At 36.1% G+C, this 24,981-nt stretch overlaps 1 protein-coding gene across 2 annotated transcripts in view; it reads left to right on the forward strand.

The window, feature by feature from the left end:
- Positions 1–24,543, forward strand: part of LOC121380708 (DNA damage-binding protein 1-like) — a 39,110-nt gene extending 14,567 nt beyond the window's left edge. For both annotated transcript variants that reach the window (XM_041509659.1, XM_041509660.1), the window contains exons 11-28: positions 842–944; positions 2,013–2,085; positions 2,231–2,339; positions 3,737–3,915; positions 4,433–4,596; positions 5,796–5,903; positions 7,319–7,526; positions 8,257–8,352; positions 8,886–9,121; positions 10,906–11,070; positions 12,181–12,275; positions 12,883–13,053; positions 13,379–13,488; positions 14,373–14,458; positions 17,623–17,706; positions 19,995–20,097; positions 21,699–21,822; positions 22,571–24,543. In XM_041509659.1, coding sequence (XP_041365593.1) covers positions 842–944; positions 2,013–2,085; positions 2,231–2,339; positions 3,737–3,915; positions 4,433–4,596; positions 5,796–5,903; positions 7,319–7,526; positions 8,257–8,352; positions 8,886–9,121; positions 10,906–11,070; positions 12,181–12,275; positions 12,883–13,053; positions 13,379–13,488; positions 14,373–14,458; positions 17,623–17,706; positions 19,995–20,097; positions 21,699–21,822; positions 22,571–22,654 — 2,298 coding nt within the window. In that variant the 3' untranslated portion in view covers positions 22,655–24,543. The remainder of the gene's footprint in view (positions 1–841; positions 945–2,012; positions 2,086–2,230; positions 2,340–3,736; positions 3,916–4,432; positions 4,597–5,795; positions 5,904–7,318; positions 7,527–8,256; positions 8,353–8,885; positions 9,122–10,905; positions 11,071–12,180; positions 12,276–12,882; positions 13,054–13,378; positions 13,489–14,372; positions 14,459–17,622; positions 17,707–19,994; positions 20,098–21,698; positions 21,823–22,570) is intronic.
- The last annotated feature ends 438 nt before the right edge of the window (positions 24,544–24,981 follow it).

Raw genomic sequence — 24,981 nt, forward strand, 5'->3', positions numbered from 1 at the left:
GTGCAAATTTGACTTATATTTGTAAGAAAAAAATAAATTCAAAAGTTTTATGACAATCTGTTTAGTGAGATTTTGTATATTTTAAATACCTGTATTTGGCTTCTTTATGCTGTAGCTAAGTTTACATGGAGTGCCCTGTTACTCAATTGTAATGTCTTTAAAAATAAAATACAAATTTTAGTTTAATACATGCTGTTAGACTGACTATTTTCTTTTCTTCTTCACCTGTCCTCAAACAAATGCATATTCCCCTATGGATAGTAGTCTGGTTCAAACATCCCAACAGCCAATGGGATGGCCTAAATTCTTCTACTGTCCAGTTCTTCCTGTTCCAGACACTTGACTGTAACTTCCTTCTTTTTCCTTATCTTGTGTGGTTCGGAGGTCTTTCCTTTTTGCTCTGTCTTAATCTGAACCATCTGTCATTTTCTCCAATTTTTGCTTAACAAGGGCGGAACGTAGCCCAGTGGTAAAGCGTTCACTTGATGTGCGGTCTGTTTGGGATCAATCCCTGTCAGTGGGTCCATTGGGCTATTTCTCGCTTCAGCCAGTGCACCACGACTGGTGTATCAAAGGTCGTGGGATGTGTTATCCTGTCTGTGGGATGTTGCATATAAAAGATCCCTTGCTGCTAATCGAAAAGAGTAGCTCATGAAGTGGCGGCAGCGGGTTTCCTCTCTCTATATCTGTGTGGTCCTTAACAATATGTCTGACGCCATATAACCATAATTAAAATGTGTTGAGTGCATCGTTAAATAAAACATTTCCTTCCTTCCAATTTTTGCTTGTTGTCCTTTCTTTTAAGGCATATTGAAAAATGTTTTGTTATTATTTTACACAGCTTGTGACTTGCTCTGGTGCATACAAAGAGGGTTCTCTGAGAATTATTCGTAACGGCATTGGAATCCATGAGCACGCCAGTATTGATCTTCCTGGGATAAAAGGTGTGTAATTAATGCTAAATTCTTAGCATTTACATCTTTCTAAGGTTAATATTTTTCTGCTTTTCGCTAGTCTTTTCTCTTTTTTAAACGGGAGTGAGTGAATGAGGAGCCATAAAAATAGTGCCAACATATCAAAGTATTACTATTGGACAACAACAGGGTCAACTTTTGTGTTTATCGCTAACTTTAACATTAAGTTTTTGGTAAGTGGGTCCATTTGCCATAAAATATAAGTCGTGGATCAATGAAACTTGGGTTAGTAGTTGCATCTATGAATGTTAATCTCAGTGCATTTTTGTTTTTAATTATGTAATTTTTTCTTTTTTAAAAACTAGAATAAAGAATGTTACCTTACAGATTATTTCTTTATTCACAGAATCCCATTATAGTAGGTGAGACATTTCATTCTGGCATATTCTTGTTTTGTTTACTGTGTATCAAATATTTTATGATACTTCTATACTACACTTGTAATAACATTTGTTAGGATGGTTATGTTGATCCTTTGGATTTGAATGTTTCAAAGGACTGTATGTTTGATATCAGAATGTAATAGGATACTTAAGTTAATTATGGAGCATGCTTTCGTTTTTTTTTTTTTTATTATTATTATTATTATTACTCCGCTACCAGTCCTAATCAGAGGGGACTACAGGTTGCATCTCCGTCTTTCTGTCTATTTGTCTGTCCCACATATAGTTTTTGGGATATTTTTTCACAGTGCCGTGAGATACTGAGCTGAAATCATGTACTGTTAAAGATAAGAGTTTAACTTTCATGGTGGCGTATCCATTTTTAACAGAGATTTATGGCCCTTTAACTTAGGAGATATTAAAATTAGTTTTCCGGATTTTTGTATTTTTTGTGGGGCAATTCCTGAAGATATTGAAATGAAATTTGTCTATACCTTTACATGTACTGTTACAGATTAAGTTTAGCTTTCATGGTGATTTACACAATTTTCACAGAGTTATTGCCCTTAAATTTAGGAGATAAAAAAATTGTTAGGCCCAGTATTGGACATGTATTGCTTTAGCAGTACTCACAGAATGCTTGTTTTCTTTGCAGGTATTTGGCCTTTGAGAGTAAATTCTCCAAAGTTTGACAATATGCTTGTTCTCTCATTTGTCGGACAGAGCAGGTGAATATGGCATTTTTAAATTTATGTGTTGATAAATCAGTTTAATTTATAACAAACAGCTTGGATTTATTATCACTGATTACATTTTGAATGTATTTATTTTGTTAAAAACATTTGTTTTTTAATTTGACTTTGTTTTCTGTAGATTGTTGATGCTGAATGGGGAGGAAGTGGAAGAAACTGAGATGGCTGGCTTTGATGGAGATCAGCAGACATTCTTCTGTGGAAATGTCATCGGGAATCAGCTGATTCAGGTAATACAAAGTATATAGTGTTCACATGGTTTGTACTGTGACTGGATTCAACTGATTCAGGTAATACAAAGTATACAGTACTAACATGATTTGTACTGTGACTGGATTCAACTGATTCAGGTAATACAAAGTATATAGCATTCACATGATTTGTACTGTGACTGGAATCAGCTGATTCAGGTAATACAAAGCATATAGTACCATAGATCCTGAAATTAATGGTCCAAAGTATATAATTAATGCGAGTGACTGGAATGGGCAGACAAAATATGCAACATGAATTAATGCGAGTGGCCTCCATATGTAATACAAAATATTACTATAGATCCTAATAGCACCCGTCTGTGTACTTGCGAGTTAAATCCGAGTTAAAGTGCAACATCTTTAATGAGATGGCCTCCACTAACATATTATCACAACTGTGTACTTCCTAAACTGCCAAGAAAGTTTAATGCAGCTATTTAAAAAAGAAAAAAAGAAAAAAGAAAGAAAGTTGCAGCTAACTTGAATAGTAAACACAAAGAAATGGTCGACATCAGGATTAGCTTTTGCTGGACTATTGGACAATTAGTCTGTCTTGCCTACAATGAATTGTGCTCCAGCTGTTTTATAAATGTATTCTAATTTTAATCTTTGTTTTAAAAGCCTGTGACATATAGCTTGCTGAACAAAACATAGAAATAAAAGTATCATATTATTAATGCGAATAACACAAACTCACATTTTTCACATTAGTTTCGGGATCTACAGTATTCACATTATTTGTATTGTGACTAGAATCAACTGATTCAGATAATACAAAGTATATAGTATTGACATGATTTGTACTATGACTGGAATTGGCGGATTCAGTTAAAATGTGTCATCTTTGCATGCATTGTATTGTGACTAGAATCAACTAATTGAGATAAAGTGTGACTCAAATCAAATGGCAAATGTCAAAATTAAAATTTAGTATTAGTATGTGTTATTTGTTCTCTGGTTTTCTTGTTCATATAAGTTTCATTTACTTGTTTTATTTATAACAGAATGCATTGGATGATTGAAATAACCACATAGGTTTTTTTTTTAAATAGTGAAGCAACTTTTTAAAAAGTATATGACTACTGTGTGTTTCTTTTTAGCTGTCCTTGTCTACATAATATTTAGTATAGTAGTTCTTCACAGCATTTTTAATGCTTGGGTGTGTATTCATAGTAGCTTACTGTTAGTAGGGGAATGTTTTTCTGAAGTAAGTGACAGTTTCTTCTTAGCTGTCATTACCTACATAATATGACTATTGTATTTAAAACAAGTCGTTAAAAGTTGAAATTTAGGTTTCTGCCATGATGTGCGTGATCGTGTTAAATTTTAATTTACAGTATGTATGGAATTGAAAATCTCTCTGTATTTTACAGGTGACACCAGCCTCTGTGCGCCTGTTGAGCTGTGATACAAAAACATTGGTCGGAGAGTGGTGTCATCCGCAGGGGAAGAACATCAGCTTGGCAAGTTGTAACACAACACAGGCAGTGATTGCAGTTGGCAGTGAGGTGTTCTATCTAGAAATAGTCCCAGGCCAGATTAAAGAAGTTAGGTGAGATTGTGATTGTATTGTTACTAATGTTGTAGGTATGTTTAGTAGTTGAAAGTGCTTGCTCCTAGGATGCCTAACCAGTGCTTGAACTTCGAAATGTGTTGTGATAGGTGAACCACCGTCTTATGACAATTTTAAGTCTGCATACAGCAATTGCTAAAAAGTGACATTCGCAATAATTAAACACGAATATTTTGCTGCATGTTGTCATATTTCATATCAGTTCCTATACTATAAAAATAAAACCCACTAAACTTTAATGCAGTAGAAACTGAAAACTATTTGTAAACTCTAGATTACGTTTGAGCCCAAATCCAGATTTTAAAACTTTTACGAAAATAAGTCTGGATCATTAGATCTAAACTGAAATTTTATTAACAAACTATCATGCAAGGACACCATAGTATTAAACAGTACACTATTGCCCATATGAAATGAATTCTTCAATTTATTGAAGTGTGATGTATAGTTAACAACAGTTTGATTTTGTTTTGTGACGATGTTGTGTTGGTTTCAGTCACACTGTGATGGAACATGAGGTAGCCTGTGTAGACATCAGTCCACTGAAAGAAGGATCCGAGCGCGGCGAACTCTGTGCCGTGGGTTTGTGGACGGATATATCGGTGCGCGTTCTTCGACTGCCAACCTTTGAAAGTCTTCACGTCGAGATGCTCGGTGGAGGTGAGTGACACATATATAACATTGATCAGCTGCACGGTGTCATGTTCACAGCTAGAGGACCGTAACAATAACTTGCAACTCACTGACTGATGCTGCTTGAAATATCTAGATCTTAAAGGGACTGTCCTGAGTTTGTTGCCATTGACAACAGTGAGGGGCAGGACGTAGCCAAAGGCACGGACTGTCTGGGATCAATCCCCATCAGTGGGCACATTCAGTTATTTCTCGTTCCAGCCAGTACACCACAACTGGTATATCAAAGGCAGTGTTATGTGTTGTCCTGTCTGTGGGATGGTGCATATAAAAGATTCCTTGCTACTAATAGAAAAATGTAGCAGGTTTCCTCTCTAAGACTGTGTGAAAATTACCAAATGTTTGACATCAATATCCGATGATTAATTAATCAATGTGCGCTAGTGGTGTCATTAAACAAAAATAGTATTTTGTTAACAGTGATGTTTTAATGAGTAAAATTACATATCAAATTAATTTTTCAGCGTAATATTTCAGTGGGTGTATATTAAATATCTTTCTGATCGTCATGATGTTTTTACTGGGTCAATCTTCATTTTACTTTGTCGCATAAATATTTTCATATGTACGAAATTATTGGGAGGCCAATCCAGTTTGAGCTACTACCAATCACTAGGATTACCAGAAACACATTGAATATACAGACACTGATGTTCTAAACAAGAAACTATCTTTTGTATATAATTTTAATCATTAAAATATTTTATTAGTCGGAAACATCTTACAATACAGCAAAGTCAGTACAATCTCTTTAATATTTAATCCCAGTTGATGTATATTCACTTCATTTGACTGACAGTTAATTTTATCAGGCTTTTTTCAGTTTATATTTGAGTACAAACCAATTGTAATTTAATATAAAACAAAAACACAGGATAGGCACAATTTACAGGGAACATTTTGTTTTAAAATTTTGGTTAGCGACATTTTTAGTCAGTTGAAAATTGATTAGCAACTACTGTTTAAACTTTTAACATTGTGTAGCAAATATAAAAAAAATTACTTTGCTAATTACAGCATGATACTGAACAAAATATTCCGTTGTTATAATAACCATCCCACGAACAACTGTTTAACATGCTTGAAAATTAAAATTTGTTAGATGTGTAAATAGCATGGCTTGAGTTTTCTAGTTTTTAATAATTGATTTTAATGTTTTCTTTCAGAGATTATTCCCAGGTCCATCTTGATGACCACATTTGAAGGGATTCATTATTTACTGTGTGCCCTTGGAGATGGTTCTTTGTTCTACTTCAACCTCAATCTAGCAACTGGTGGGTGTTAACTCTTCCTAACAGTTATCTTTTTCTGAAAGCAACTTCCTTGTTAAGCTTTTCTAGCACATTTTAAAATAATTATTCTGAAGACATTTGAACTTTTTTAATGTGTTTTTATTATTATTGTTATTTTTTTATTGTTATTATTATTATTATTATTATTTTTTTTTTTTTTTTTTTTTTTTTTTTATACTTGATCTATGATTTATCAGACTCTTTCATTTTGAATTTAGTAATTATGGATGTGAAATAATGTGTTTACCCTCCTACCTAGGCTATTGGAAGAAATTTAACACAAAGAAGGTTATTTTGGGGTATGTGATCAATTAAACATCAAAACAGCAGTCATAGCAATATTTTGTTTGTATTTGTGACTAAAATGACCACAACACAAAACACTAACATTTTGTAACTTGAAGGAAGGTGTCTTATGTCATTCCTAAGGAGTGGGGGGGAGTGGGACGTAGCCCAGTGGTAAAGTGCTCGCTTGATGCATGGTCGGTCTAGGATTGATCCCCATCGGTGGACCCATTGGGCTGTTTCTCGTTCCAGCCAGTGCTCCACAGCTGGTATAACAAAGGACGTGGTATGTACTATTCTGTCTGTGGGATGATGCATATAAAAGATCCTTACTGCTAATCGAAAAGAGTAGCCCATGAAGTGGTGACATCAGGTTTCCTCTCTCTATATCTGTGTCGTCCTCAACCATATGTCTGACGCCATATAAACGTAAATAAAATGTGTTGAGTACGTTGTTAAATAACACATTTCTTTCTTTCCTAAGGAGGAGAATCAGCATTATTATCTTTAGATTAAACATTTTAATACCAGATTTACTTTCTTACCATCCCAAGTACATGTATGGGTTAGAAATTGAAATAAAATTAACCCTTTCCCATCTGAATATATGTCAAGTTCTTACTAGATATAAGGTACTTTGCTGTCAAAGTCTATTTTTGAACATTTTGTTGAAGATATGCTTTAGGTAAGGGGTGGGGGGTTTCCGAAACAATATGTAAATGTTTATAATTTGAAATTATAAATTTTACAGGATACCACAAAGAGATCTACGTGGTAGGGGTGGGTTTTTTTAGCTTGTGGGGGGGGGGGAGGGTTCCATGCAACTGGGAAACCCCCCATAATCCGCCCCTGGCCCCAACAAATGACACATTTTCTGTGAGATCATTGATAGACAACTTTCTGGTGGACACATTTTTGGTGATATGGAAAGTAGAAAGAAAAATGGGTAAAAAAAAAACAACCTAGAGAATTTTCTGTAATTGCAAATATTTTGGAAATCTGAAGGCAATGTAAAATAATATTTGTTTGAAAAAAAAAAACCCACAAAAAACCATTGCTCTACTGACTCAATCAATGTCTGTTGTAATTTCAACTATGTGAACATTTCTCAGGTTATCTGTCTGACAAGAAGAAGGTTACACTAGGAACCCAGCCCACTGTTCTGCGCACGTTCAAGTCGCTGTCGACGATGAACATTTTCGCCTGCTCCGACCGCCCGACCGTGATCTACTCAAGCAACCACAAGCTGGTGTTCTCCAACGTCAATCTGAAGGAGGTGAACCACATGTGTCCACTCAACTCGGACGGGTACCCAGACAGGTGAGGCTGACTGAAAAAACAACATAGTCTTCTCCCAGCTGATGGGGCAGGAACATTGTCTTCTCCCAGCAGATGGGACAGGAACATTGTCTTCTCCCAGCAGATGGGGCAGGAACATTGTCTTCTCCCAGCAGATGGGGCAGGAACATAGTCTTCTCCCAGCTGATGGGGCAGGAACATAGTCTTCTCCCAGCAGATGGGGCAGGAACATAGTCTTCTCCCAGCAGATGGGGCAGGAACATTGTCTTCTCCCAGCAGATGGGGCAGGAACATTGTCTTCTCCCAGCAGATGGGGCAGGAACATTGTCTTCTCCCAGCTGATGGGGCAGGAACATTGTCTTCTCCCAGATGATAGGGCAGAGCATAGCCCAGTGGTAAAGCCAGGGCTCACCCTGTACATGGCCAAATTAGCCAATGGCTGATTTTTATACAGAGTGACTACAACATTTAGTCTTGTATATCAAAGGCTGTGGTATGTGCTATCCTGTCTGTGGGATGATACATGTAAAAGATTCCTTGCTACTAATGGGAAAATGTAACAGGTTTCCTCTCTAAGACGATACATCAAAATTATCCAATAGCTGATGATTAATAAATCAATGTGCTCTAGTGGTGTCATTTAAAAAATTGTGTTCACCACCACATAAAAATTACTAATGGAGAATTGGTTAGAAGTATTTTTGCATGCAATTTTTAAAATAAAAATTGTGAGATCTTTTTGCTTTTTCAGCTTGGCTTTAGCAAATGACAACACATTAATCATTGGGACAATTGATGAAATACAGAAGTTGCATATCAGAGCAATACCACTTGGTGAATCTCCGAGGTTAGTGACAAGATATTTAACAACAGTCTCAGTTGTGTCTACTGTTAAAGAAGAAGAGAAAAACAACTTAACGGAAAATGTATAGAATTCCTAGAGAGGCATTTGATAAATAGAGCATTGTTCATAGTATGAAGAATCTTCCTATAGATGCTAAAAGGCAGCCAGATGATCAAAGGAAGAAGATGATGACGATACACTAATGTTAATACCGTGAAAAAATATCTTATGTTTAAAAGATCTTCACCATGAAGAAATTGGAGGGAAATGGTTTAAATTGCATTTACATTTGTTAAAATGTAGTACAGTAGTATTTCATTTTAAATCTGATCTCATCGCAGTTTAAAGAAAAAATCAATTCATGTAATAAAATTAAAGTTTTCATGCGTTTCATACATAATAATTTATTTGGTCACCATTATAGCCATAATAAAACATCTAATTAATAATCAAACAGGAGCAGTAGTATTTTATCTTTATGAGAAAAACACCCAACATTAATGGAATCTGTTTCACTTTTTATCAATGTTGATCAGGAGAATAGCGTATCAAGAACAGACGCAAACATTCGGTGTGATATCGTGTAGAACGGACATCCAGGAAAACAACACCACATCGAACACTCGAGCCAGTGCCAGCACACACGCAGCCAGTATCAGCAGTAGTTCGAACGCCAAGCTCTTGCCGGGAAGTTCCAGCGTGATGGAGCACACATTCGGAGATGAGGTCGAAGTTCACTCCTTGCTAGTCATTGATCAACACACCTTTGAAGGTTGGTTTGTTAACCAGGGATTCTGCCAGAGGTTAAAACGAGTATGGCGCCATACCCAGATGTTTTGCAGATTTTATTATTTTAAGTTAACCTTTTGACACAATTATGATTTTTTTTTTAAACTCTAACTGTAAGCCTAACCCATTTTCTATCTAGGGGAGGACCCCTATACCCACTGTCGACTGTGGTTGCATTCAGCACCCACATTTTAAATATTCCATTCCATAGCGCCAAAAATTTCTTTCTGGCAGAAAGCCTCTTAACTCTTGAATTCATTAAGCAAAACAAATTGTAGCTGATCTTTAATATGCCATTTTTGTATTTCTTTCTGAAGTGGACATGTGTTGTTTGATTTCATTTTATGTTATATCTTGTGTTTGTAGCCAAGAAATGTTCAGGCATGTTGTCCTGGGTTTTCACCCATCCCATCCAATGCCCTATGGCTGCTACATCAAAGGCTATGGTATGTGTGCTCTGGTCTGTGGAATCTCTTGCTGCTAATGAAAAAATGTAGTGGATTTCCACTGAAGATTGCATGTCAGAATGACCGACCATTTGACATAAGATAGTTGATGATGAATTAATCAATATGCTCGAATGGTGTCATTGTGCAAAATAATGTAGTCAATAGCATGAAAATTAATCTCAGTCATTTGATGTTATAGAAGGGATTCTTCTCAATTAACATAATCGGCAAGCCTGGCAGTTACATCTTAAATAAACATGACCTTACTTAAAACAAACTTTGTGAAATGGTGCACAGCCCTAATAAAAACAAGAGAGGTCATTTTACTCTTTTTTTTGTTTGTTTGATTTATATAGAGAATAATACATGAGTGTCCATTAGATACCATTTATCTTACTACAAGTTGTTTTAAAATGTATTTCACGAGCAAAAGCATTTTTAACATCTTTTTCAACTCAAAGTTATTTGCAGCCCTTGCACTTACGCATCACAACAAATGATTGTCAGGTTAACTATACATCACAGTGTAATCGATTTCGATAGTGCTGGTTTTTTTATTGGATGTATCAAGTTTGCCGTGCATTGTTTTCACGATTTCCTCAGGCAGTGGTGCTTACTGTATCAAATAACACCCAAACAAAACAACACATTTCTAATTATGTTTATCGTATTTCTTATGGTGCTAAAATCCTTACTGGTACCATTTTAATTACATTAACATCGCATGGGATTTCATCTTGTGGGAACTAACTGGGTCCTACTGAACATCCAAACACACTGAAATTTACTGACGTAATATTTCAATGTAAAGTATGATCCATTCCAAGGCTAGCTCTGGTTGAGCAGACAATTTTGCCAAGTTCTCTATTAAAGTTATAAAATTGCAGAAACCCAGTCATTTTGTAATAAAACATCGCTTATTACATGAAATTATTTTGCCATATATTAAAATGAAATTAGCCAATTTGTTTTAAAATTCACACGAGGCAAAATTGGTGAGTGCCAGAGCTAACCCAGTCTGGTGTTTAGTACGATCCTTTCTGATTGGCAACCTATTTTGCCATCTAGTTGAAATTTCAAAACTAGAGTTATAGAAAAATACTGCATAACTTTCTAATAGGTTATGCTGTTGCAGATTATTTTGAGGGATTCATTATGATAGTATTATTTAAGACGTTCCTGGCCATAGCAAATAGTAGCTGGTGATATATATTAAAAAAATACACAAGTTTTGTAAATATATATAATATATTTTATAAAACATGTATCAGCATATGTGATCCGTGAACACGTTTCTAGTTGTGGTGTTTTGTTTCAGTTTTGCACGCCCACCAGCTGATGTTAAACGAATGTGCGACCAGTTTGATATCGGCCAAGTTAGCGGATGACCCCAACTCGTATTACATCGTGGGCACTGCCATTGTCCACCCTGATGAAGCTGAACCAAAGTTGGGAAGAATAGTCGTCTTTCACTATAACGATGGTAAGGTCTTTCAATGTGCTTTATCTTCCTTACACTTGGTTCTAAGGCTCTCCTATCAGCATCTATATATAATTGCATTCAGTAGAGAATGTGGTATAGCTCAATGGTAGAGTGCTCGCCTGAGGTGCGATAGGTTGCAGGATTGGACACCCTTGCTGGAATCATTTCATTTCATTTCAACTTATTTTCGTGCTTATATCCAATTAAGGTTCAAGCATGCTGTTCTGGGCACACACACCCCCCATCTATCTGGGCTGTCTGTCCAGGACAGTGGGTTAGTTGTTAGTGGTTAGTGGGAAGAGGGTGTAGTCGTGTTACACCTACCCATTGAGTCATTAAAACTCGCTCTGGGTGGGAGCCTGTACCGGGCTGCGAACCCTGTACCTACCGAGCCTTATGTCCGATGTCTTAACCACGACACCACCGAGGCTGGTTGCTGGATACAGGGTTTCCCTCATCTCATCTGGTGCCTTATGATCCCTTGCAGCGTTTTTGGTGCGAGTTGTATATGGTAGCATTGAATTACTCTCTCGACTATTCTCGCTCCAGCCAGTGCACCACGACTGGTACATCAGAGGCCGTGGTATGTGCTATCCTGTCTATGGGATGGTGCATGTAAAAGATCCCTTGCTGCTAATCAAAAAGAGTAGTCCATGAAGTGGCGAAAGCGGGTTTCCTCCCTCAATTTCTGTGTGGTCTTTAACCATATGTCCGACGCCATATAACCGTAAACGAAATGTGTTGAGTGCGTCGTTAAATAAAACATATCTTTCCTTTCTTCCTCTTGACGAAGTGTCGAAATTATCGTATTTTAGATGCCAAATGAGCTGAAGTGTCAATAAATATTAAATATTCCTTTTCTTTCCAAAGACACATTTGTTTTGTTTCAATGTCTTTAATCAATCTACAGCTGGGATGTTGTCACGGACATTTACTTGCTTTTTGTGCATATTGCTATACCTTTGGAATTTGTTATATTTTCTTGGGATTTAGTTTGAAGGAATCAGATTGTTTTGTTCTGCTAAACGATCTCACTCTAAGGCAAAGAAATTTAAATTTATATTCATTTCTTTACATTTGATGAAAACAGTTTGGTATAAATGTTTTCAGGTAAATTGATCCAGGTTGGCGAGAAAGAAATCAAAGGTGCAGCTTACAGTTTATCAGAATTTAATGGAAAGCTATTAGCTAGTATCAACAGTACGGTTAGTATTTACCCACTCGAAGTTATTACCAGTCTGTTAGCCAACACTCATTTCTTTCTTAGTTCTTTCTTAGTTCTTAAACAGGTAAAATATCAACATTTTGGCACAATATGTTAAAATATACTATATTTATGGTCTCGTCTTTACAAAGTAAACAGGTGAGAGAGAGAGGTAGATCTAGGTATTACTTATCCAACAGTGTCGACCTTTGTGTTATTTTGCAGTAAAGTTTCGCGCTTAGATCCGTTTCTCACAAACTATAAGTTCTAGATCAATGAAACTTGGTTTAGATTTGCACCAATGGATATTTTTCACAGAGCACACAAAATTTTTTTTTTATGGTATGCGAGACATTTAATGCTACTGAATTCTTGATAACTGTGATATTCCGTAACCAGAGAAAAATATTCTCCAGTGATTAAATAATTGCTTTATAGCGATGGGGAGGAGATATCCTAATTGACATTCATATTCATGTCTAATTGTCTCCTTTTTGTATAGTATATTTAACATGCATTTCTGTATTTGTACGCCTGCTTCATGTGTGTTGAGTAGAACTAAGAAGACGTAACAGATTTCAGTTTTAAAAACAATCTTTCTTTTTTAGGTGCGATTGTTTGAGTGGACGGCTGAAAAGGAGTTGAGGATTGAGTGCAGCAATTTCAACAACATCATTGCTCTCTATCTGAAAACCAAAGGAGACTTTGTGTTGGTGGGAGATTTAATGAGATCCATTAATTTATTAGCTTACAAGCCACTGGAAGGAGCATTTGAAGAAGTAAGAATCCATGTTAAACATATTACCGTAGATGATGTCAGTATAATTAATATGTTCCAAACATTAAAAAAACTAAAAACTACTCGTCCATGTTTGAGCTGTACTCAAAATATTGTTAATGATTTCGCTAACTTTTGCTGCCAAATAAATATTTTATTATACAGACTAATTATTGTTTTAATTCATTAAAAAAATACATTTGGAAACAGTAGCTTCTATGTTATATCTTAATTTGTTATTAACTTGTTTGTTTGACTGTGAATTGTGCTGGCATTGACTGCGATTGCTGCCAAAAAAAAGAGTCTTATAAATATTTTAATTTCAGATTGCTAGAGACTGCAACCCCAGCTGGATGACGGCAATAGAAATACTGGATGATGATAACTTTCTAGGGGCCGAGAACTCATTTAATCTCTTCACTTGCCAGAAAGACAGGTAGCACAGAAACTGAAATGGCTCATGTTTGCAGTCTTTTGTTGTTGTTTAATGCTTGTTTATCTGATGTATAAAACTATAGTAATTTATCTACATACTTACGGGGCCGGATTTAACTCAGTCAGTTGAGCGCTCGCCTGAGGTGCTTATGTTGCAGGATCGAGCCACCTCAGTGGATCCATTCAACTGATTGGGGGTTTTTTTTCTGCTCCAACCAGTGCACCACAACTGATCAGAGGCTTTCCTGTCTGTGGGAAAGTGCATATAAAAGATCCTTTGCTGCATTAGAAAAAATGTAGCCGTTTTCCTCTGATGAGTCATAATTACCAAATGTTTGACATCCAATAGCCAATGATTAATTATTTTCTGATGCATAAAGCTATAATAACTTATGCCCATTGGGCTGTTTCTTATTCCAGCCAGTGCACCACGACTGGTATATCAAAGGCCGTGGTATGTACTACCCTGTCTGTGGGATGGTGCATATAAAAGATCCCTTGCTGCTAATCGAAAAGAGTAGCCCATGAAGTGGCAACAGCGGGTTTACTCTCTCGATATCTGTGTGGTCTTTAACCATATGTCTGACGCCATATAACCGTAAATAAAATGTGTTGAGTGTGTCATTAAATAAACCATTTGTTTTCCTTTCCTTTCATTCATTCATTCATTCTTTGACTGTCTATTTACTGAATTGATTGTATTAAGCAAAATATTATGAAAAAATATATATACATATTAAAATATTTATGTTCCTTTTGTTGTTGAGTATATCATTTGAACTTCCATTTAATTTGTCATGAAGAGTTGAAATAATAAGTCCTTAGAAAAATACATTGATACGTGTGTGTTAACACTAGTCTTTTTCTCGATTGTTTTTCTCTCAGTGCGTCTACCACAGATGAAGAAAGACAGCAGCTTCAGGAAGTGGGTCTGTTTCACCTCGGAGAGTTCGTCAATATTTTCAGACATGGTAAAACAATATTTAAAGTGTTGGTCAAAATTAGGGGTAGATGTAGCCCAGTGGTAAAGTGCTCGCTCGATATGCGGTCGGTCTGGGATCGATTCTCGTCGGTGGGCCCATTGGGCTATTTCTCGGTCCAGCCATTGCACCACGACTGGCATATCAAAAGGCCGTGGTATGTACTAGCCTGTTTGTGGGATGATGCATATAAAAGATTCCTTGCTGCTAATCGAAAAGAGTAGCCCATGAAGTGGCGACAGTGGGTTTCGTCTCTCAGTATCTGTGTGGTCCTTAACCATATGTTTGACGCCATATCACCGTAAATATAAAATGTGTTGTGTGTGTCGTTCAATAAAACATTTCCTTCCTGGTCAAAATTACAATTCTTGGCCTGTGTTTTTACTAATTTTAGAATCTAGACTCCATTCAGACTGGAAGCTAGCCCTATCTGTAGAACGCTTGCCTGAGGTGCTTTGGTTGGAGGATCGAATCTCCTTGGTGAACACATTCTCATATTGTTTTTTCCCATCCCAACCAGTGCCCCACGACTGGTACATCAAAGGCTGTAGTATGTACTGTCCTGTCTCTGGAAACTGCATATATTAAAGATCTCCACCACAACTGGTCAAAGGCCATGGTATGTGCTGTCCTGTGAGGAAACTGCATATATTAAAGATCCCCTCCACAGCTGGTCAACGGCTGTGGTATGTGCTGTCCTGTCTGGGACAGTGCATATAAAAGATAAAAATAAAAATATAACGGGTTTCCTCTGATGACTACATATCAGAATTACCAAATGTTTGACATCCAATGGCCGATGATTAATTAATCAGTGTGCTCTAGTGGTGTCATTACATAAAATGAACTTTATATTAAAGATCCCTTGCTGTTAATTGAAACATGTAGAGGGTTACCTCTTAAGACTACATGTCCGAATTACCAGCTGTTTGACACCCAGTGTGCTAGTTAAACAAAACCAATTTGTTTGTTATTTAGGATGAGTACCGTACCCTATTGTTGTTTCATAGTAGTCTTGAATATGATTAGAAACAACATTTAATGTGTATTTGTTTATAATCCTGTATGTCTGTCTGACAACACTTAATCACATTGTCCATCAGATGTTTAATGTAAATAATTGTGATAGATGGTCTGGAGAATGGGGAAATTGACTCACTGTTGCCATTGTGACGTTTATATATATATATCTTAACGCTGGCAGACATGACACATTACAGCCACTGTCCTTATAGCAGCAAGATGTAAATATATATCTTAACGCTGGCAGACATGACACATTACAGCCACTGTCCTTTTAGCAGTAAGATGTAAATATATATCTTAACGCTGGCAGACATGACACATTACAGCCACTGTCCTTATAGCAGCAAGATGTAAATATATATCTTAACGCTGGCAGACATGACACATTACAGCCACTGTCCATTTATCAGCAAGATGTAAATATATATCTTAACGCTGGCAGACATGACACATTACAGCCACTGTCCATTTATCAGCAAGATGTAAATATATATCTTAACACTGGCAGACATGACACATTACAGCCACTGTCCTTATAGCAGCAAGATGTAAATATATATCTTAACACTGGCAGACATGACACATTACAGCCACTGTCCATTTATCAGCAAGATGTAAATATATATCTTAACACTGGCAGATATGACACATTACAGCCACTGTCCTTTTAGCAGTAAGATGTAAATATATATCTTAACACTGGCAGACATGACACATTACAGCCACTGTCCATTTATCAGCAAGATGTAAATATATATCTTAACACTGGCAGACATGACACATTACAGCCACTGTCCATTTATCAGCAAGATGTAAATATATATCTTAACGCTGGCAGACATGACACATTACAGCCACTGTCCTTATAGCAGCAAGATGTAAATATATATCTTAACACTGGCAGACATGACACATTACAGCCACTGTCCTTATAGCAGCAAGATGTAAATATATATCTTAACACTGGTAGACATGACACATTACAGCCACTGTCCATTTATCAGCAAGATGTAAATATATATCTTAACACTGGCAGACATGACACATTACAGCCACTGTCCATTTATCAGCAAGATGTAAATATATATCTTAACACTGGCAGACATGACACATTACAGCCACTGTCCATTTATCAGCAAGATGTAAATATATATCTTAACGCTGGCAGACATGACACATTACAGCCACTGTCCTTATAGCAGCAAGATGTAAATATATATCTTAACGCTGGCAGACATGACACATTACAGCCACTGTCCTTATAGCAGCAAGATGTAAATATATATCTTAACGCTGGCAGACATGACACATTACAGCCACTGTCCTTATAGCAGCAAGATGTAAATATATATCTTAACACTGGCAGACATGACACATTACAGCCACTGTCCATTTATCAGCAAGATGTAAATATATATCTTAACACTGGCAGATATGACACATTACAGCCACTGTCCTTATAGCAGAAAGATGTAAATATATATCTTAACGCTGGCAGACATGACACATTACAGCCACTGTCCTTATAGCAGCAAGATGTAAATATATATCTTAACGCTGGCAGACATGACACATTACAGCCACTGTCCTTATAGCAGCAAGATATAAATATATATCTTAACGCTGGCAGACATGACACATTACAGCCACTGTCCATTTATCAGCAAGATGTAAATATATATCTTAACACTGGCAGACATGACACATTACAGCCACTGTCCATTTATCAGCAAGATGTAAATATATATCTTAACGCTGGCAGACATGACACATTACAGCCACTGTCCTTATAGCAGCAAGATGTAAATATATATCTTAACGCTGGCAGACATGACACATTACAGCCACTGTCCATTTATCAGCAAGATGTAAATATATATCTTAACACTGGCAGACATGACACATTACAGCCACTGTCCATTTATCAGCAAGATGTAAATATATATCTTAACGCTGGCAGACATGACACATTACAGCCACTGTCCTTTTAGCAGTAAGATGTAAAAGATATAGCTCAGCTGGGAAGTGTCTATGCAAAGTGCTAGAACCTGTTTGTAATTTAACAGAATGTTTTTGTGTTTTAAATGTCACATTGATATGATATGGGTGTGTCTGTTGTGTTTTTTCAGGATCACTGGTGATGCAGCATGCTGGCGAGAACAACACACCTATACAAGGTTCAGTCTTGTACGGCACATGCAATGGTGCTATTGGTAGGTCCTTGATCTTTAGTATTTCTTAAGCAGCATTCTCATTGTGCGATTAGTTGCACCGACTTGTCGCAGATGATCAAATCGTACTGTGAGAACATCTGAATCGGAAGGACAAGTCGTGTCGGGGTCGTACCGATTAGAACATGTCCTATTTCTCATGACAAATGACATGCAACAAGTTGGTGTGACTAATGAGAACACTACTTTATTTACCCATATAAGAGATGACCCGTTGTAGGTAAATATATGTTGGAGATAACGGATGAGCCGTACCATCCAATAATATAAGGACATCTAAATTGGTTTTTCTGTGACCTGTAACTTGACATGAAACTGATTACTGTGTGATGCATAAGTTAACTGTTGTGCGAGTGCCGTGAATACATTTTAGTCACTTTTGCTTGTTGGATACATTTCTTTATAAACAACTGTTAAAGGGACATTCTTGAATTTGCTGCATTGTAAGATGTTTCTGACTCATAAAATATTTCTTCGATTAATCTTACATATTAAATATATTTTCTGGTTTAGAATATCAGTGTCTGTATATATGTAATGTCTTTCTGGTCGTCTTGATATTTGTAAGAAGCCTAAACTGGATTTTGTCTTGAAATAATTTTGTACGTACGAAAAAATAATTTTAGGAAATAAAATGAAATTTAACCCAGCACAAATATTAGAATGATCAGAAACGTGTTTAAAGGGACACACCCTAGTTACGGCTATTTGTTAACCATTACGGCATTGTTTTTTGCTATTAAACCCCATTTTTCACAAATAAAATTGCACTTTACTTACATTTTATTATTTAGAATACACATTTCCATTCAACTGAAGTGCTTTTTGGTAATCCTGATGTTTGTAAAACCACGAAATGCATTTTTTGCATTTTTTTACAAGACATGTTGTCGAGAAAAAAACGTTAAGCAAGCGAGGTCCAATCTATTTTTAGAGGGGATATTTCCATTTCAATGTCACAGACGTTGGTATATCACGTGACCGTTTTCTCGTGCACGGTTCGCGCAATCAACTTCCGATTTGTTGTTGTTCATTTGTGAGATTTTTCTTCACAGTTCGTGAACATTTTCAGTAACAATAAAGTTCAGGCAAGTAAGTGTCTCAATACAAAACATTACAAACCCTTAAAACCAATAATTTTGCTAAGTCTTACGATATCTGGAGAGGGGATACAACCAGGACAGAACAGTTGGAACATGTCCAGGAGAGGTGAAACGAACGCACCCCAAGTCTGTGAAATTTGTCGTGACGTAGGCATTGTTGTGCTTCGAGTGACATCTACCGGTGACATCAGAATACTAACTTTCAAAATTATTTCAAGCAATTGGGACATGGGGATTCCCATGGTATTTATCGATATAAAACCTGCTTTTTCACTCCATTTGATAAAAACGTGATCCAAGTGTGTTACAGTTTTGTAGATTAACCAAATTATAATTTATTTTCGCTGGATGGAACTAGGGTGTGCGGCTTTAATATACAGCCACTAATATTTTATGCAGAAAAATATATTTGTTATGTAATTACAATCGTTAAAACATCTCTGTTAGTCGACAACATCTTAACAGTTGCAGCAAACTCAGGAATGTCCCTTTAAGATAAATGGTATCCAACAGCCACTCGTGTTGTAAATCCGAGTTCGTAGTAACTAATGGACTTTTGGGTGTCATTAGTAAATAACTGTTTGGATGACTATAGCTTCATAAAAGGGAAATTATTCTAAAATGTTCTTATTAGTCCCCTACCTTTCCAACCGGAGAGAACTATAACTTTCATCTCCGTCCTTCTGGCCATCTGTCTCACATAAAGGTTTCCTAACTTGTTTTGCAATGCCCGAGATGAAATTTTGTATATAGCTTTATCGTGTACTGTTACATATCAAGTTTAACTTTAATGGTGATTTACGCACTTTTCACAGAGGTATGACCTTTGAATTTAGGAGATAAGAAAAAAAAATTGTTTTTATAATTGCAATTGCTACAAATGAACATAAGGATATGCCTACGTAAAATAGCCCACAGATACTAATCCAAATAGTTTAAATTTACATTGTTGCTGTCAATAAAACACAGTTTAAATTTGTTTATTGTACAAATCTTTGTGGTGATCAATGCATAATTTGTTTGATTTTCACTAACAATATATGTTAGTTATACTCAGTTTTACTCTATATTATTAGACAACAGTAACTGATGGCTGAAAATGTGTTAATAAATGCATGTATTTATTTTGAAGGAAGAATATCATCCATTTTGTTTTTTATATTTTAGGTATGGTTGCACAATTACCGCAAGACTTTTACACATTCTTGAAGGATGTTGAGACGAGGTTGGCCAAAGTGATTAAAAGTGTTGGCAAGATTGAACATCAAGTGTATCCTTGGTTACTGAAAAACTAATGGGTGTAAAATATTACAAATTGATGAATGTTTTTGGAGGGATGGGGGGTTCATTATACACCTTAAAGCTAGCTAATGCTATAAACAAAAAAATTAAATAGTTAATTTACTTCTTTTTTTTTTTTAAATATGGAAAGAACACCATATAATGGTCATACTCCTACCTCTCAGTAAAGTCACTGAAACTCGCTCTGGGTTGGAGCCTGTACTGGGTTTATGAACCCAGCACCTAGTGAACTTAAAGCCATTTATGATTGCTTGAAAATCTCAGATAAAAATGAAGAAAGTTGATGAGATTGATAGTTGTGAAGTGGGAGGCGCACTGACTGTTAGGAAAAGTTACGTTTTAAAGACACCACTAGAGCACATTGATGAATAAATCATTGGCTATGGGATGTCAAACATTTGGTAATTCTGACATGTGGTCTTCACAGGAAACCTGGGCCCATATTTTCAAAGCCATCTTAGCGCTACGAAATCGTAAAACTGTCGTAGGTTGTGACGTCACTACAGCACACACCATGGTGACATCATAGCTTACGATGATTTTACGATTTCGTAGGCTAAGATAGCTTCGAAAATATGGCCCCTGCTACATTTTTCCATTAGCAGCAAGGAATCTTTTATATGCACTTATGCATAGACATAATGGCATATACACAAGCCTTTAACATACAAGTTCTTGGGCACTGGTAGGGACGGGGGAAAAACAATGGGTCCACCATAACATGTAGGTTCGATCCTACAATCCAAGCGTCTCAGGCAAGCACTCTGTAGACTGAGCTAAATCCTGTCCTTTCTCCAGCCAGTGCACCACGACTGGTATATCAAAGGCTGTGGTATGTGTTATCCTGTCTGTGGGATGATGCATATAAAAAGAAAAAAGAAAAATGTTTTATTTAACGACGCACTCAAAACATTTTATTTACGGTTATATGGCATCAGACATATGGTTATGGACCACACAGATTTTGAGAGGAAACCAGCTGTCGCCACTTCATGGGCTACTCTTTCCGATTAGCAGCAAGGGATTTTTTATTTGCGCTTCCCACAGGCAGGATAGCACAAACCATGGCCTTTGTTGAACCAGTTATGGATCACTGGTCGGTGCAAGTGGTTTACACCTACCCATTGAGCCTTGCGGAGCATTCACTCGGGGTTTGGAGTCGGTATCTGGATTAAAAATCCCATGCCTCGACTGGGATCCGAACCAAGTACCTACCAGCCTGTTGACCAATGGCCTAACCACGATGCCGGTAATGCATATAAAAGATCTCTTGCTGCTAATCGAAAAAAGTAGCCCATAAAATGGCGAGATTGGGTTTCCTCAGTATCTGTGTGGTACCGTACTTAACCATATGTCCGACACCATATAACCATAAATAAAATGTGCTGAGTGTGTCATTGAATAAAACATTTCATTCATTCCTTCTTTAGTTAAGTAAAAAATGGTGATGTTTGGGTGGGGGATCCAGTTGAGGAGGATTTAAATCTCTGCATACTAAAGAAAATGTGAGAGCAAACGTACATGCCCAGGGCTGAGAATTTTCTTGAAATAATCCTTGACTGCTGGCAGATGGCGATCGTTCCACAATGAGAGGAAAACCGAGATGTCGACAGGCTTTATAGACGGAGATCTTATAGAAAGCTACCTGGACCTGAATAGAAGCAAAATGCAGGAAGTTGTGCAGGGTTTGCAGGTAAAGTCATAGCGTTGTGTTGAACAGAATAGAATAGATGTTTAATCACACCCCAGCACAAAAAATACATCGGCTATTGGGTGTCAAACTGGTAAATCCAAACATGATAGCATTGTGTTGAAGTCTACCATTTAATGTCACTTTTGTTATTTATCACATTAGTAACATTTCTGTTTATATATCCTAGTTATTAAATGTTGATTTCATTTCAATCATATAAAATATAAGTTAGAAATGAAAATGACAAAATATTTTTGTTTTAATTTTTTCTCTGAATATATATTTTTTCATTTCTGAAGCTTATATCCAAGTTTACCTAATGCTTTACCCATAGCTCATACATGTTTACAACTGCTAATTTTTCTACAGTAATGTAATTTCTAAATTACACCTACAGAATTAAGAAACAGTTGATAGCCTATACAAAAATACCTTTATATTCTAACATGAATTTTGCAATACAGTAGTAAATCAATAACACTGGATTTTAACATTTGTCATTATTATTTTATTGTATACAAATATCAAGATGCTACATGCAAATATTGGTAGAAAAATATCTGTGGTCTATTTTCTTTTTTCAGGCTTGTTAAATAAAAAAAGTTAATTAACTCTCTTTTGTCACTATTTTGAACATTTAAAGTATTTCTACTATAACAGATATCTAAAACAAAATCAGTTTATTTAACCTAATATATTTTTGTAGCAGTTTGTTGGAACAGACCTATTATTTATTTATTTATTATAGATCGATGATGGTAGTGGAATGAAAAGAGAGGCAACTGTTGATGACCTGGTGAAGATGATCGAAGAGCTGACGAGACTTCACTGACGTGTTTATATTTTTTTACGTGTTAGAATGTGTTAAATTGATCTGATATGAACGACTGTTAAGTGCTTATTACAAGTGTGTGAGATGTTGCAGTTATATATGGTGTGCAGTTGTTGCATCGTCTTGTCGTTGTAAAACACCATTTAAATGACGCAGCTAAACAGTGTAACTTAACTATCACTGTATTAAAACCCACCATCGCTTAGCTTCGTATATCAGACTTGTTCAGTGTGTTGTACAGGACTGATCCAAAGTGATGTTTGGGTTGGACGGGCAGTAAGTCTCCAAAACCAGCTTCAAGATTGTGTGCAGATAAACAAACACCAATTAAGTAATCTGATCGAACCAAACTGTTGCAGAGCATGCCTGTCATAGGTATTAGTTCTGACATTACCTGCTCATTACGACTGTGCAAGTAACGACCAGAAGTGTCGACAATATTCTCAGAACATCTAAAGGGTATTTCAGTTAGAAGCTTGATTTAGTCCTCTCCAGGTTGCATTTAGCGCGATTCAGATAGGTAAAATTCCATCCTTGTCAATTACCCCATCTACATTAAGGCACCATGTTGGTTTATTTTATACAACTCCTTAAATTTTATTATTATTGCTGAGACAAAACAATTCACAATATCCAGGGCATTATATCCTCCAGTCATGTGCTTTACATGTACCATGATATGCATACCTTTCATTGATTTTGGTGATAAACTTACTACGCTTTGCAAATTCATAATGTAACTTAGTGATGGACGAAATGTTCTCGAATTGCCAGTTTCATCCATATAAGTAAGCAAATTAAAACAAAAAATGTTTAGCACATGGAACAGGATTTTGAGCATATCACTGAATATTTTTTTTTACGATGACTTTGTGGTAATGTCAATATGTACATCCCCAATGCTCTAGCATGTTAAATGTACATTAGTATTAAAGTAGCATTACCTTGGTTGTATTACAAGTTGCCTTTGTGGCTTAGTGCTTAAAGTGTCAACTTGTTAGATGCTTCGTTTGTATCCTTAACACTAACTCCAACCAAAAATTTGTTTTTTCAAGTAATTGGGGCTACACTCACTTCTTTTGCATTAACCATTAATTCCTGTCTTGAACAACCAGCCCAGTTAACTGAGGCGCATGTCCAAGGTGAGCATGCTTGAACCATAATTGGCTGTAGATGGCAGTACACCAAATGGCATTTCACCAGGTCAAAGTTAGAAGTACATACTTTTGTTGTCATAAAATGTCTCATCTGGCCAGTAAATTGCTGTATTTTAATTTCAGCATGTCCTCTTCAATTATTTAAAGCAAGTTTTTTGCTAATATTACATCTAATTTCTAGTCAGTATTGTTTTTCTTTATGTACTCATGAAAACAAACCCCAAAATAGGACCAAAATAACTAGCATTCAGAACATAGAGATATGTTTTAAATTGAAATAATTCAACTTTGTGCCTTTTTTATGAATAATTATCTATGAAATGGGTTTGAGTTTGTTTTCATGAATATGTAAAGATAAACAATACTCAACAGGAACTCAATTTAAAATTAGTAAAAAAAAAAACCCAAAAACCTTAGGCTTTAAATAATTGACCAGTACAATAGCATCAAAGCACCAGTTACTGTTGTGCTTGGTACAAGACTACAGTTCAGAAAATCACTGCACTGCTTGTTTGAAAATTAACCAAATTGGTTGTGCCCAACCTTTGTTACAGCCAAACACTGTGCACTCCTGGTGGAAAAACAAATGTGATTATTAAAAATGACTCCTTGGCTATCACTAAGCTCAAGACTCTAATAATGGTACATTAAGAAAATATATCGATGCATGCTGTTAAACTTGGTCCTGATACAAAGTGAAATTAAGATGAGAAATAAAGTTCTGAATTATTATTATTTGTAGCTTTTTCTTTATTAATGTTAAACATTTGGGGGTTGTGGAGGGGGTAGATCCTTTTCAGAAATGTCCTTATTTTACTTATTTATTTTCAGTACATAAAAAAAAAATGAAATGGCATAATTTTGATTACCTCTGGGTGACCAGAAAATTTCGCCAAATTGTCTATTAAACTTAAAAAAAATTGCTGAAACACAGTTATTTACTAACAAAATATCAATTATTACATGAAATTATTTTGCCAAATTAAAATTAAATTCGCCAGTGGATTTTTAAAATTCGCAATTGGCGAATTTGGCGAGTGCCACAGCTAGCACTGGGGCCCATATTTTCGAAGTCATCCTAGCGCTACGAAATCGTAAAAGCGTCGTAGGTTGTGACGTCACTACAGCGAACGCCATAGTGACGTCATAGCTTACGATAATTTCACGATT

This window comes from Gigantopelta aegis, chromosome 9, assembly GCF_016097555.1.
Source record: "Gigantopelta aegis isolate Gae_Host chromosome 9, Gae_host_genome, whole genome shotgun sequence".
NCBI lineage: Eukaryota > Metazoa > Mollusca > Gastropoda > Neomphalida > Peltospiridae > Gigantopelta > Gigantopelta aegis.